Source organism: Geospiza fortis, unplaced genomic scaffold (genome assembly GCF_000277835.1).
Source record: "Geospiza fortis unplaced genomic scaffold, GeoFor_1.0 scaffold112, whole genome shotgun sequence".
NCBI lineage: Eukaryota > Metazoa > Chordata > Aves > Passeriformes > Thraupidae > Geospiza > Geospiza fortis.
This window is the reverse complement of record NW_005054298.1, coordinates 18,942,508-18,954,961: the sequence shown is the minus strand read 5'-3', so window position 1 is coordinate 18,954,961 and position 12,454 is coordinate 18,942,508. Positions and strand designations below refer to the sequence as shown.

General features: G+C 37.9%; 1 protein-coding gene across 4 annotated transcripts in view; it reads right to left on the bottom strand.

Moving 5' to 3' along the window:
* Positions 1-12,454, bottom strand: part of RAPGEF4 (Rap guanine nucleotide exchange factor 4) — a 142,161-nt gene that overhangs the window by 34,512 nt on the left and 95,195 nt on the right. For all 4 annotated transcript variants that reach the window (XM_005415866.3, XM_031057467.1, XM_031057472.1 and 1 more), the window contains 6 exons: positions 9,961-10,021; positions 9,144-9,220; positions 7,893-8,039; positions 6,510-6,625; positions 3,330-3,418; positions 1,040-1,118 (listed from right to left, as the gene is read on the bottom strand). In XM_005415866.3, coding sequence (XP_005415923.2) covers positions 1,040-1,118; positions 3,330-3,418; positions 6,510-6,625; positions 7,893-8,039; positions 9,144-9,220; positions 9,961-10,021 — 569 coding nt within the window. The remainder of the gene's footprint in view (positions 1-1,039; positions 1,119-3,329; positions 3,419-6,509; positions 6,626-7,892; positions 8,040-9,143; positions 9,221-9,960; positions 10,022-12,454) is intronic.

The following is a 12,454-nucleotide window of genomic DNA, read 5'->3' as shown; positions in this document are numbered from 1 at the left end:
ATCTTCTACAGACCAGTTTCATGGGTCCAAAGGTTTTCAAAACAATTACTCTTCTCGCTAGGAGTAACACAAATGGATTCTCAAGCTTGCCAGACAAGAACACAATGCTCTATTTTGTGGTTTTAGGAGGTGAGCTTTCCCAGATGTCACTCGCCCCACTGAGCTTGAAGGAAAGCACTTTCACACCATTGCAATTCAAAACAAATAAATAGGGAGCTGAAGTTATTATACCCCTGTCAAAATTCTATAAAACAGAAAACATTATATGTTTATTTAATGTTCCCAGTCACTTGATAGCTTCAAGTCACTGTGCACAAGGAAAACTCTCTATGTCCAATAGCTCCTCAAACTAAACAATCTGCCAGTAATTGACAGATGGACATTTCACAGACTCCAGTGAAACATGCACAGAGGATGAGAATCATCCCCAGCTCTCAATGCTCTCCACTATTAAGATTTCAGCTCCTAGTATTCACATCCAATTGAAGTTTCTTACAGTTTGTTTGCATATGCTATAGACTATTATTACAGATTATTACTACTTTTTCATAACAATTATGACAGTGCCTAGGAACTACTTACCTACTGGTCTACAAGTTCAGGCAGCCTCTTGCTAGAGGCAGTTCACAGTTTGCAATCTGTACAGTGGACCACTGAAATCACTAAGCCATAACTATCCCAGTTAAAATGTAGATGCTGTAGTTCAGCAAAACCCAAAAAAGACAGGAAAGATACAGGAAGAGTAACCCAAAGTTTTATGTAATTTCACTTGTTTGGTGGAGGGACAGTAAATTTATTTCCCTCGGAACAGTAATCAGCACAGGAAATAGAGAGTTTTCATGGTCTGTACTGTATCTCATCATGGGTCATAACTATCCATTTCAGAGTTGTTGGGCTATGGACAGCTGCTAGTCACTGATAATCTACTCACAAGGCACAGCCTCCATTGGACATGATGTACTTCTTGAGAGAGGAAAGCTTCACTTTTGTCACTGATAGGTGTAATGGCTAAAGCAACGTTTCTCTTAAAAAAGGATATTGTGCCATCAAGGCTGGGCAGAGCTGACTATTTGGCATAAAAACACAGTGCATCATAATAAAATCATTTAAAACAGAATCTGTGAAAAAAAGAGAAAGAAAATAGTCAATTAAACCTCTGCAAACAGCTAGGAGATTGTCAAGGATGAGACTTCTTTCACCTGAACAATCTTATTAGCCCTCTGCATATGATAAAGTGGTCTTTTTTGCACTTTCTTTGTAGGCATTAGATACAAAAAAGGGTAAGGAACAAATATGAGCTAAAATATTAACCTTTTAGTTTTGTCTGCATGAATTTTATTGCATTAATTTTATTGTTAACAGGTATTTGCCCTGGGTCAAAGGGAAATCTGGCACAGCAAAAAGCCCCACATCTGTGCTGAAGTGAAATATTTGGATATACTTCTCTACAAGTGTGGAGTTCCATGCAAGGAAGAATTTGGCCTTTCACACCTGGGTACCTAAAAAGAGCTGTAACATTTGGCTTTAGGAGTTACAATACCAGGCAGCGCACTTAGCATATCCCACACAGGAAAAGGCAAATAATTTCATTCTTTGCTGATTTCCTAGCACTGAGTAGAATGCCTAAAAGAGGTAAATGGACAGTAAAATTTCTGGGTTTATTTTGATTCAAAGGTATCATAGCTGCTACATTTACAATAAAATGTATATGAACAATACGACTGACATTTTCCCTGGCAAAACCCAGCACGCCATTTTTTCTGCTAAAATGACCTGTGGTAGTGGTGGTGTAAATCCCAGTTTGCCTTATCTTTGTATTTGTTACAACAAGAAGGATTTATAAAGCCTGGCTGCAGAGGCCAGAATGAGTTTGGCAGGCTTATATGGAATCACTGAGAAACAGTGAACACAATACCCCAGGGTATTATTTCTACAGTGCAACTTCTGAGATAACAGAAACATTTACAAACATTGTAAGGAACGGCAGAAGAAATATGAAGACAACTGTGCAATATAATACTATATCATTACTTCCACTTCCTATATGAAAGTATCTCTCAGTTGACAAAACTCACCTCTGGAAGGGCAGCACTTTTTCAGTGTAATACCCAGAGCAAATTGGTTTTTAAATACTCTTAAATTGAAGGAATGCATAAACAAAAAATTCAGTTTTCCAGCATTCTGTGATCCTATATCCTAAAACTAACTTTATGAATTCTGACACATTATATTGTATTGGGATATAGGTACAATCTTGTCACTAGATGTTTTGACAAAAAGTTTTAAAATATTTTAAAAATAATTTGTTTTGAAAAATATATAATGCGTGCATACTGTGGATGGCAAACTTGTGATTATATGGCTGCAAGCCTGAAGAAGAATACTGTGCTTGAAATTCTAGTAGACAGTTATCTATGAAAAGGATCCCTTTTATTTCTGTCTTTAAAGTAGTGAAAACATACACTTTAAAAGGATTTCTGTAATTTTTCACTAATTCCACCATTTATGGACCACTATACAAGTTTCTCCAATACTATGAGGTCAATAACAGAGCAACTGGATTTAAGAACACTTTTGAATATATACTTAGCAGACATTTATAGTGCAAAAAGAACTTGCAAAAGCAATGCTAGGTAGTTTAATATGTGTCTATGCATTACTTTATGAGAATTATGAGGATTTTTTGTGTCTGATTCTTCAAAAATTAAAGTACTTATTAAAATGTAAGTCTGCAAATAACTATATGCCTAGATGCAAATTCTCTGTTCTCTTTACACTAATGAAAAGCAGCCCACTAAGCGCAGATGCAGCAATCTGCATTCTTGGGACTCTGCCCATGCTGTGCCAGGTTCTCCTCTGAGTAACAATTCTTTTTTCCCTGCATATGGGAAAATATCACAAACACAAAATTTAAATTGTAATATTTTAAATGTGATGTGAAGATTTGAGAATATTTATACTAGCACAATGTAATGTCTGGAGGTATCAAGCTATTTCACAGTGACCTCCAGAACAAGGGGTACCATTACTAATGGAGTGCTCTGTCCAGCCTTATGGCTGTGCCTAATTAAAGTCATAAGTGCTGGTCTGGCACCTTGGAAGATTTTGCTGTTCTATTATGACCTTAAAGTACAAACACAATAGAGCAGGTTTAGAAAAGTGGATTGCTATTTTTAATTCTGGATTTCCTTAATTCTCTTGGGGTTGTTTCAGAGCAGCAGATAGTTCTTCTGGGAAAAACCACCACTACAGGGGCTTTTCAAAGCAATGTGCCCACAGCAAACTCATCCTATAGGGTAATAGTAAAACAGATTCTGCCATGCAGGTACCTGTTGCTTCATTTAAAGTTGCTTCAAGGCGCATAGTTTCTAGAAAGTGCTCTAAAATTTTCTCTGGGGTTCCTGACATCACAATATACCTGAGGGAGGGAAAGGAGCAGTTAGCATCTCATAGCCAAAAGAGCTTATCAAGAAATAATTGTGTACCAGCAAGAAGATCAGGACTGCTGTGCTGCTGTGTGCCAAACACCTGCTCTGACCAGATCTCTGTGTGCTTAGGGCAAAACCCCTCACAATCTTTGCTGGCTTCCCCCCATAAACCTTAACAGTAACATTCTCCACCCTGCCCAGGGATGAGAGACAGCCCCCTCCCCACACAAGTACTTCAGTATAACACCACCACAATCACACCACAGTCAGCAGAGCTGCAATGGTCCAAACTCAGAGAAGTACAAGCAAAAATGCTCCTCCACTGAGAATAAATATCTTAGTAACAACAGCAACTTGCAGTCATAAAAAGGTCTTAACTATGGTCTTAACTATTTCAGACTCACTATGAGCCTGAAATGAGAACTAGTGTGTATCGGTGTCAGAGCAAGGAAACAATTTCCTTCAGCATCCCCAGGTTGGTCTGGGAAGGTGGAGGCAGATAATGAAATAGCACACTGTATCCTCAAATTTGTGCAATGCCTTGCACAGCTGAAGTGTTTCAAGTTGACAAGCTGAGAATTGTACCATTTCCTGGAATTAGTTTAGTGAGGTGAGAGAACTAGTGCAACAGCCAGGTTTTTCTGCTTTATGCAAAAACACTGGCAAGATTTTAAGTACCCACAGAATATCATATGGTATTGGAAAACTTGTCCTGTCATCTTTTTTTTTCTCTTTTCTCATGGATCAGATTTCTTTATATTTCCCTTCATTCTTTCAATCTTTTCTCTTTTTTTCCTTTCTTTTTTTTTTTTTTTTTTTTTGGAATTCAACTGATAAAGTATGAAACTTAAAAAAAAATAAAAGAAAAAAAAAAGAAAGAAAAAAACCCTGAGAAGTGAAGATACTCTGCTCCTGCTGAGAAATAAGTGGTGGAGCTGAGCTCCTGGGAGCTGCTCCTCACTTTGAGCACTGACCGTCACAGTTCTTTTACCTGCCAACCTCTTTGGAAGAACTGTATTGATGTCCCAAGAACACAAACACTTGTTAAGCCAGTGCACATTCTCACAGAGATACTAACCAAGTATCTAAGTGAGTGAAGCAGAGGAATCACAGGTTGCTGTACTCTGAATATGAAAGTGAAAATGAAGAGTGAAGTGACTTGCAGGGCTGCTGAATTCAGTCTGCATGAGTGTGATCACCCATAAAGAGTTAGATCTTGGCAGTGATAACTTCAGAGCCAGTCCTCCCAAGCGAAACTGGCACTGAGGGAAAACACAGCTCAGGGAGCTGGGTAGGAGCTCTGTCTCCTCTGTAGAGAAGGCAGTGGAATCCAAACTGTAACCAAAAGGATCTGCTCCCAAAATGAAGATTCTCCCAAGGCCAAGATGAGAAAATTAGTTCTCTCCTGAGAAGAGGTGCCTGATAAGCTCCTCTTTTGGGCAGTCATTTTCAGAAGTACTGAACACTCAACTAATACATTCCAGTAACGCATTCTGGAAATCAAGAAACTTTGGTAATTTTGGTTTTGTCTCTCAAACATAAATGTAGCCACTTACTCTATTTCCTAAGGAAAGAAACATTGTCCTCAGACCCAGTGAACTCACTTTGAAGACTTTAAACGTAAAGACACTGCCAACACAGTGTAAACAAAGTAATCCAACTGGTGAAAAGAAGACAGCGAACCTTCAGGGTAATTTCCTCTTCTGTGTAACTTATGTCTATTGGTCATAGTTATCAGCAAAAGCTCCCTTGCTGGCACATTTATAGTATCCAAAACCTGACCAAAGGAGTAAAATATTTACAGAAATGAAATTCTGAGCTTTACCTGAAAATATTCCTGGTATGTAAGGCCTAACTTAACCATTTACCATAAATATCTCTGGCTATTTTTATCAAATTTCGAAAAAGAAAATGCTAAATAATACAAGTAACACTGGTGCAAAGAGTTTGCAAGGAAGGCAGTGTTTCAAAATGTTCAAATGGAACTTTCACTTTTGGAAGCATGAAAAATGTGTCAGACACAAGAAAATGGATTTAAACGTAGAACCAAGTTGCTGTGCATTGCAGTTGCTGATGCAAGTCCACTGGCTATGGTCAAGTTCCCCTCATCTGGGCAAAGAAAGACTTCTGTAAGGGTACATGGTTACCTGGTAGCATAGATTGTTTTTATAGTTGTTTTCATAGATCAAATGAAAAATAAAATAGAAGTTTCTGAAAAATGTGAAATGTGCATATAAAATGCAAGGAATGGCTTATGCAACCTTCACAGATCTTTATAAATCTTTGCATTCAGTCATGAAGTTAAAATAAGTATAAGAAATCCCAGATGAGATAAAAACTGTACCCAAAGTATTGCACAATAAATTGGCTCTTTTTTGAGAGAAAGTGAGGTTCAGGGTAAAGGATTCAAAACTTGTTGAAATTGTTTGAATGCTTCTGAAGAAAATTGTGTATCCATTTGCAAATAACACATTTACAAAGCCTTTAGGGGTTTTAGCAAGGTTCAGAATGATAATAGCCTCACTCTACTCTTATCACAGTAGTATCCAAACAGAATTGTACTTTTTCCCTTTCAGTAAGAAAGGAAAATATAGTTAATATCGTTATTACAGTGCTAAACTGTTCTATAAGATAAGCTCTGCAACTTTCATTGCATGAGATCTTTGTACTGTATATAAATTGTGCATAGCAAACTCTTCTTAGCATCTAGAGCTCAAAATACAAAATAAAGATACCTGTACTTAACAATAAAACAATGTATTTTCCTCCCATCTTTTACATAGTAACTCAGATTAATAGGGTTTCATCAATCTCCATGCTTAGTCTATTTGGAAGCTGTTTCTTGAGGGAAGTATTTACACTGAGATCTTCAGGGAATTATTGCGCAAAGACATAGACCTGGTGTGCTGCTAGAAATGGATATATTATTGAGTATGGGGCATGTGCTGATGACTAAAAAAAGAAAACCTTTATATACACTGCAGCCTTCCACCGAAAGGGAATATGCTATTGTTTGGATAATAGCACCATTTGAAAAGGTTAATAATTGTCTGACATTTGCACTACTGAATGAAAACATACTTGTGCTGCGGCTGTGAATTTCCTTGATTAGAAATTCTGTTTCCTGCTGGGATCTTCTCCAACACCAAGACATCTTGGTCATGTTCTTTGAGTCTTACTGTATTTGCTTCCACATCCTGCAAGACAAGTTATTTTTAATAAATGTGACTGCACTTGATTTGCCTGATTAGTTACTCTAACTGCATGACTTTCAAACACAAAATACTTGTGTTGGTTCTTTCCCTCTGCATTTATCTGTCTTTATTCTGTTTTTCTCACAGGCAGAATCAAGAAGGAAGCACTGGCACTGAGGCGAGAAACAGAGAATTGTGGGAGAGACTAGAGCAAGAACTATATTTAAAATCTCCATTTTATGGAGATGTCAAATTAAAAAAAAAGTTTGCTGGAAAACAGTCTCTCCATAACTTGCCATATATAATGTAATCTCCATCCCTACTTATAGGCAAACACTATTTTCTACAATCTGACTTTTCTCTAAAATAAAATAATAAAAAAGAAAATAGCATTTGAGAATAGGAAGTCTTAGCTCAGTAAACTGTTCATTTTCTACTACCAACTCAGAGTAGAAAAAGAAAAAAGTAGAATGCGCATTCAAAAAACACAGGTAAAAATTAGTACGACCATGGACTTGGATCTTCTTTGAATTATAGACCAAAGCTCAATAAGTTGCAAGTCTCCATAGCTAACCCAGCTTTAGTCCCAAAGGGATCCTCATTCCCTTTTTTACAGTAACCACAAGTAATTTTTCTAGTGGAGTACCCTTTCTGGACCCGTTTTGTTGCTGCAATACTGGGCATATACAGGTTCAAATACAGGACGATGCTAGTTTTGACTTCCTCTACTATGAATGACCACAAAATAGCCTGAATTACAGAACTGCAGTTGGACTTTGGAACACATTTACCCCAAAATGAATAACTGTCAAATTAGTCTGAGAATATCTTTCTAGAATTCTCTGATAAAGACATCTATAACTTAGGCCATTTGCCACTTGATTCAGGCTTGAAACTCTTGAATTTAATGTACCTGACACTGACCAATGTGGGAGAAGGGGTGATGTTGTTTTTTTCAATATTTGGACAGAATATCACTAAGAAATCCTGAGCAGCATGAGGAAAAGCTGAGCAGGGCAAATGCTAGATTATAAAATGTGAGACACAAAAGATTCCATTTGGTCGTATTTTCATGTCTGAGCTGGGAGCTGAGAGAGGAAAGGTGATGAACATATTCTTTATGTGACCTTTTAGACTGTCTCATCTCGGTTCCACGATTAGGCATACTACAAATAAGGTTATTAATATGAATATATTCATAGAAATGACAGCCTCTAGAAGAATTTGCAAGTTCTGATCTCACACTGAGGGCTGCCCTTCCCACTCTTACCCTAAGGATCCTGTTGAAGTCCTCCTTATCTACTCTCAAGAAGTGGCAGTTGTCTTCCCGCAGAACAATGGATGCTGCTCTGGGAGCATCATTCACAAGTGCTAACTTGCCAAAATCATCTCCTTCGTGTAGAGTACATACCACACCCTGCACAGAGCAAAACATTTACATGCAGAAACCCATCATTACTCCGGATTCTATTGAAAGTCCTTGTACAAACACTGGACTTCACAATCAAACACCAAAATAAATCTATTTGGCAGGAAATCAACAGCCAAAATAATGACTAGGAAACAATACTTGATAGCTGGTTATTACTATTACTAAAGAGAGGCAAGAACAGAAAAGAATCAGCTTGTTCTCTGAAACTGCATTCAGCTTGAAGGACTCTTCTCAGCCTGCTGAAGACAAAGTTGTCGACTATTTTGTTATTCATTTATAGGGGCCCTAAAAAATAAAATCAAGTTTGCAGAATTAACATAGAACAACACATCTCCAGCTGTTGCACATCAGCAGCACTCTGTTCCCTCCAATTCACAGTAACAGAGGATCTGGCCCACCCAGTGATGTAAAAAACACGGCTAAATATGTGTTACTTAGGAACAGACTTATCACTAGGGCCCATGTGCTAGATTTTGGTGAAATGCTTTGTTTTCAAATGGAGGATTCTCAGTCACTGAATGAGAAATCAATGAGGAGTAGGGTTTAAGACTCAAGGGATTCCTGTGTACCAATATCTTTTTTGCTTTGAAAAATCTCTCTCATAAACAGGAAATTTAATAAAGATACTTTTTGGTCTATGGCTTAACTAAAATGAATAGCTGGCATAAATTTGGAAGAGCTTCAACCAACCTGAGAACGACCAGTCACAAAGCAGTACTTTTGTCAGACATGCATGAGAACAGTTAGTCATCCAAATGCACGACAACATGGTGGTAAAGGGATGGGGCAAAACCCCCATGAGAGAGAAGTCTGGCAATCCACCAAATTCCAGCAAATTACTTTGTCCTAAAGATACTGATGTAACTCTGATGGATTATAGTCAGAAACAGAGTAATATATCCCAAAATTATAGAGCAATCTACTAGAAGTATAATCAGTGAAACCACTGGATCATTTCTTAATAAAATTACAATCTATTTGTTTTGTCAAACAAAGCAATTTCACTCTAAATTAAACTGTATTCCTTCAAAGCTTACTCTTACAATTTCAATAATAACAATCATACAAAATAGCTTCTGAAAAAAATACCTTGCCATAAATGACTACGTTTACTGATCCCTTTAGGATAATGTACCAAGAAGTACCTTCTTCTCCCTGATTAAATACTACAAGAGAGAAAAGATTTTATGGTTAGAATATAGTTATTCAACATATAAATGGGCCAGATTCTTCACCCAATAAAATTCAAGGTAACTCTACAGTCATATAAATGTCTACCGTATAAAAGGGCATACTATGATTTTAAAAGCAACTGCCTTTAGAATTTAGAAAAACAATTCATACCCACATAGTTATGTTATGTTATTACACCGATGTGAAAGTTGCTTTTCTTTTCTATGACAGCTCCAACAACTACTTTATCGATATGTCAGGTTATCAATTACTATTAGCACACAGGTTGGATCCCGCTAGTAGCACCATGTTCTAACCCAGTTCTCTAGTGAGTGTGAATTTAATATTCATTTGCTAAAATGTCTCAGTATTAACATGTCTGAGTAATCTACCATTTAAAATCCTTTATTTTGTGCAGGAAGATTTTTTTAAATACAGGATTATATTAAAATACATTTTAAATAGAGATTGGTCAAACCAAAAATTCTATGTAAAAACACACCCAAATTGTAAGTGATACATACACTCAGCCAAGGATACAGAATTAATTTTGGTATTGTCCCCACATTTGGAAACAGACTAAGCTAATACTTATTACCCTAGGTTTTAAACATGAAGTGACAATCAAGTTTGAAGAATGCATCCAAGCTTTGCTCTTGTCATTTAAACATTAGGAATTTAAATATTCATAGCACAGGTGAGAAAGAGATCTGACAGGATTTCATTTACTTACAGACTGTTCCTGCTTTGGGATGTGACTCAAAAATGAGGACACCTGCTAATTCCCGTTTTACCTTAAAATAGAAAGAGAAATTATAGTTATTATATGTATCTCATTCCTCCTGGTGATGAGGTCACATAACATAGCCCCGTTGTACTTCCCTTCCCTCTACATCATTGATCAGTTGTTGGTCTGCTTCACTTGATCTCCTAATTCCTATTGATTGGCTCTACAGAGCTACAATTCCTGGCTCCAAATGGCTCAGACAAGGGCATCTTTAAGATATGGGTCTCCACATCTTTCTTTGTACACACACATGTGAAATGACCATCAATGATTAACAAGACAGGAAGTTTCAAATGGTAGTAGTTAATCTGTTACAGAAGATAGCTAGAGATTGTTAATTACTGCATGGAAATATTCCTGTTCTCTCCTGAGGAATCTGGTTCAGACTGACGTAAGTCTGTGCTTCTGCTGTGTCAAGCTGTGAGGCACAGCCATCTGGACTTGCTGAGTTCCCTTTCCGCCTGACAGCTCCCCAGGCAAAGCATCCAGCTCAGTACCTCTTCCAGGAACAGGACACTGCCCTTGGTGTCAGCACGCTCCTTGCTGGAGTTGTTCTGCCATTGGTGTGATCAGCTCTGGCTGACTGGGCACTTGTCTTTAGTGAAACACTGCTTACAACTGCTTTTTGTCACTGTAAACACTGTGTTCTGCCACAAAATAGCAGTAGCACTAGGAATCTTGTATGATCCCACGTTCTTCTGTGTTTTATGTTTCCCTTCATACAACCACAAGTCTCCAAGAACTTAGAGGCCAATTTCCAAGCAGCAGGATTCACTTATTTGGAGAATGCCAGCTGGTGACAAGCCATTTTTCACAGGTACTACCATGTAAATTAATCATGCTAAATACAGATCAAAAGCTGGCCTCAACATCTATTTACTAGTAGTATTTTCACACGACTGTCTCATTTGCTTAAATTAAAAAAAAAAAATATAGCCAAGAAGAAAGACTTGGAAAGGAACTCTCAAATTCTGGACACAATCCAAATGAGAATCTGATGGCTGCATCTCCTAAGATGGGTGGAAAAATTAAGGCACTGATGTACTTAAAGGCATCCACCCAGCCTTGGTGCTCAGGAACCAAGTAGAAACATATCACATCAGCCACCTCTCCTAGAACTTTTTCCTGACAATCAGGGGAAAGCACTCCCTTTTTGAAGCCTGGAGAAAAAGAGCAATAAATAGAGGTTTCTTAAAGTACACTGACCAGTGAACACACTCAGAAGCCTGTGATTTCTGTAACACTTAGCTCACCAAACTCCTTTATAACTTCTGCTCAAAGGCAATGATACTTTCATAAGGCCAGGAAATACAACCCCATTAGCACTGTTCTGCACAAAGCAGAGAGCACTTCTATCCATTTATGTCCTCAGATGTCTTCAGTTGATTCAGTCATTGGCCTTTGCTGTGAATGAATCCACTTGATGAAGCCCAAGGTTTGACTTGTTTTTAACACCGTGTTATATAATTGTTCTTCATTTGTACATTAACTTCACAGGCCTCTAGCAGGAATTAGTTCACCACCACGAGACTTGAGCTTTATCCATTTTACTTTCTACTGCTTGTGGCATATCAAGAAAACTTATTACTTTAGGAATTATGCCTTACTTAAAATAAATTAAACATTCAATTTCCTTTCAAGTTGATTGGTATTAATCTTCTGGTTCATAGAAGCAATGCTATCTGTTGTTCCTCTGAAGATTTCCTCTAAGCCAGTCTTAGTTTCTGTCTTCTTCTTTAGTTCATGATGCACGTAATAAGCTGGCATTTCCATATTCTTACTAAAAACATAGAATCATCTGCACTTCAAAATGCCAAGTATTTTTTGCAGTTTGTATCACTTTCCATACTTGTTCCATATGGTATTTGCTGTGGTATTTGACCTCAAGTCTGATTTTCTTCTGGTTATGTCCACAGTATCGAGAATTTTCTCCACTCCATCTCAATACCTGTTTATCCTGGGTAGTTTCTTTTGTTCAACTTTTAAAGGGTCATTTCTGGATCTTACAGTAGTCTTTCTTTATCTACTCTTTTCTCTACATTCCAAGGATTTCTAAGGCTTTTGGATGTTGAGCAATACATCTAGTGCAGGTACCCTGGTTTGCAAGCTGCAGTTTGTCTGCAGACTGAGCTCTGTGTGGGAGCCCAGAGAGACACGAGGCCATGGACTGCCAGCCATCTTCATAGCAAACAGCACAAGTGGCACCAGCCAGGTGAATGCACACTGGGAGACAGAGAAGGAGCACAGCACACAGGAAGACGAGAGAGACTTGTGAATGCTTGGATGGCGAGGTGATAAAAGCCCAGGAGGTTCTTTATTGGGGGTCCCTCCTCAGAGGCACCAGCTTGAGCTGTTCCTGTGTTACAGCACTGTGAATAAATTGCTTCATGGAGCAAGACATACAAGGCTCTGCTATGGGAAACCTGGGGTGGAAGCAGTG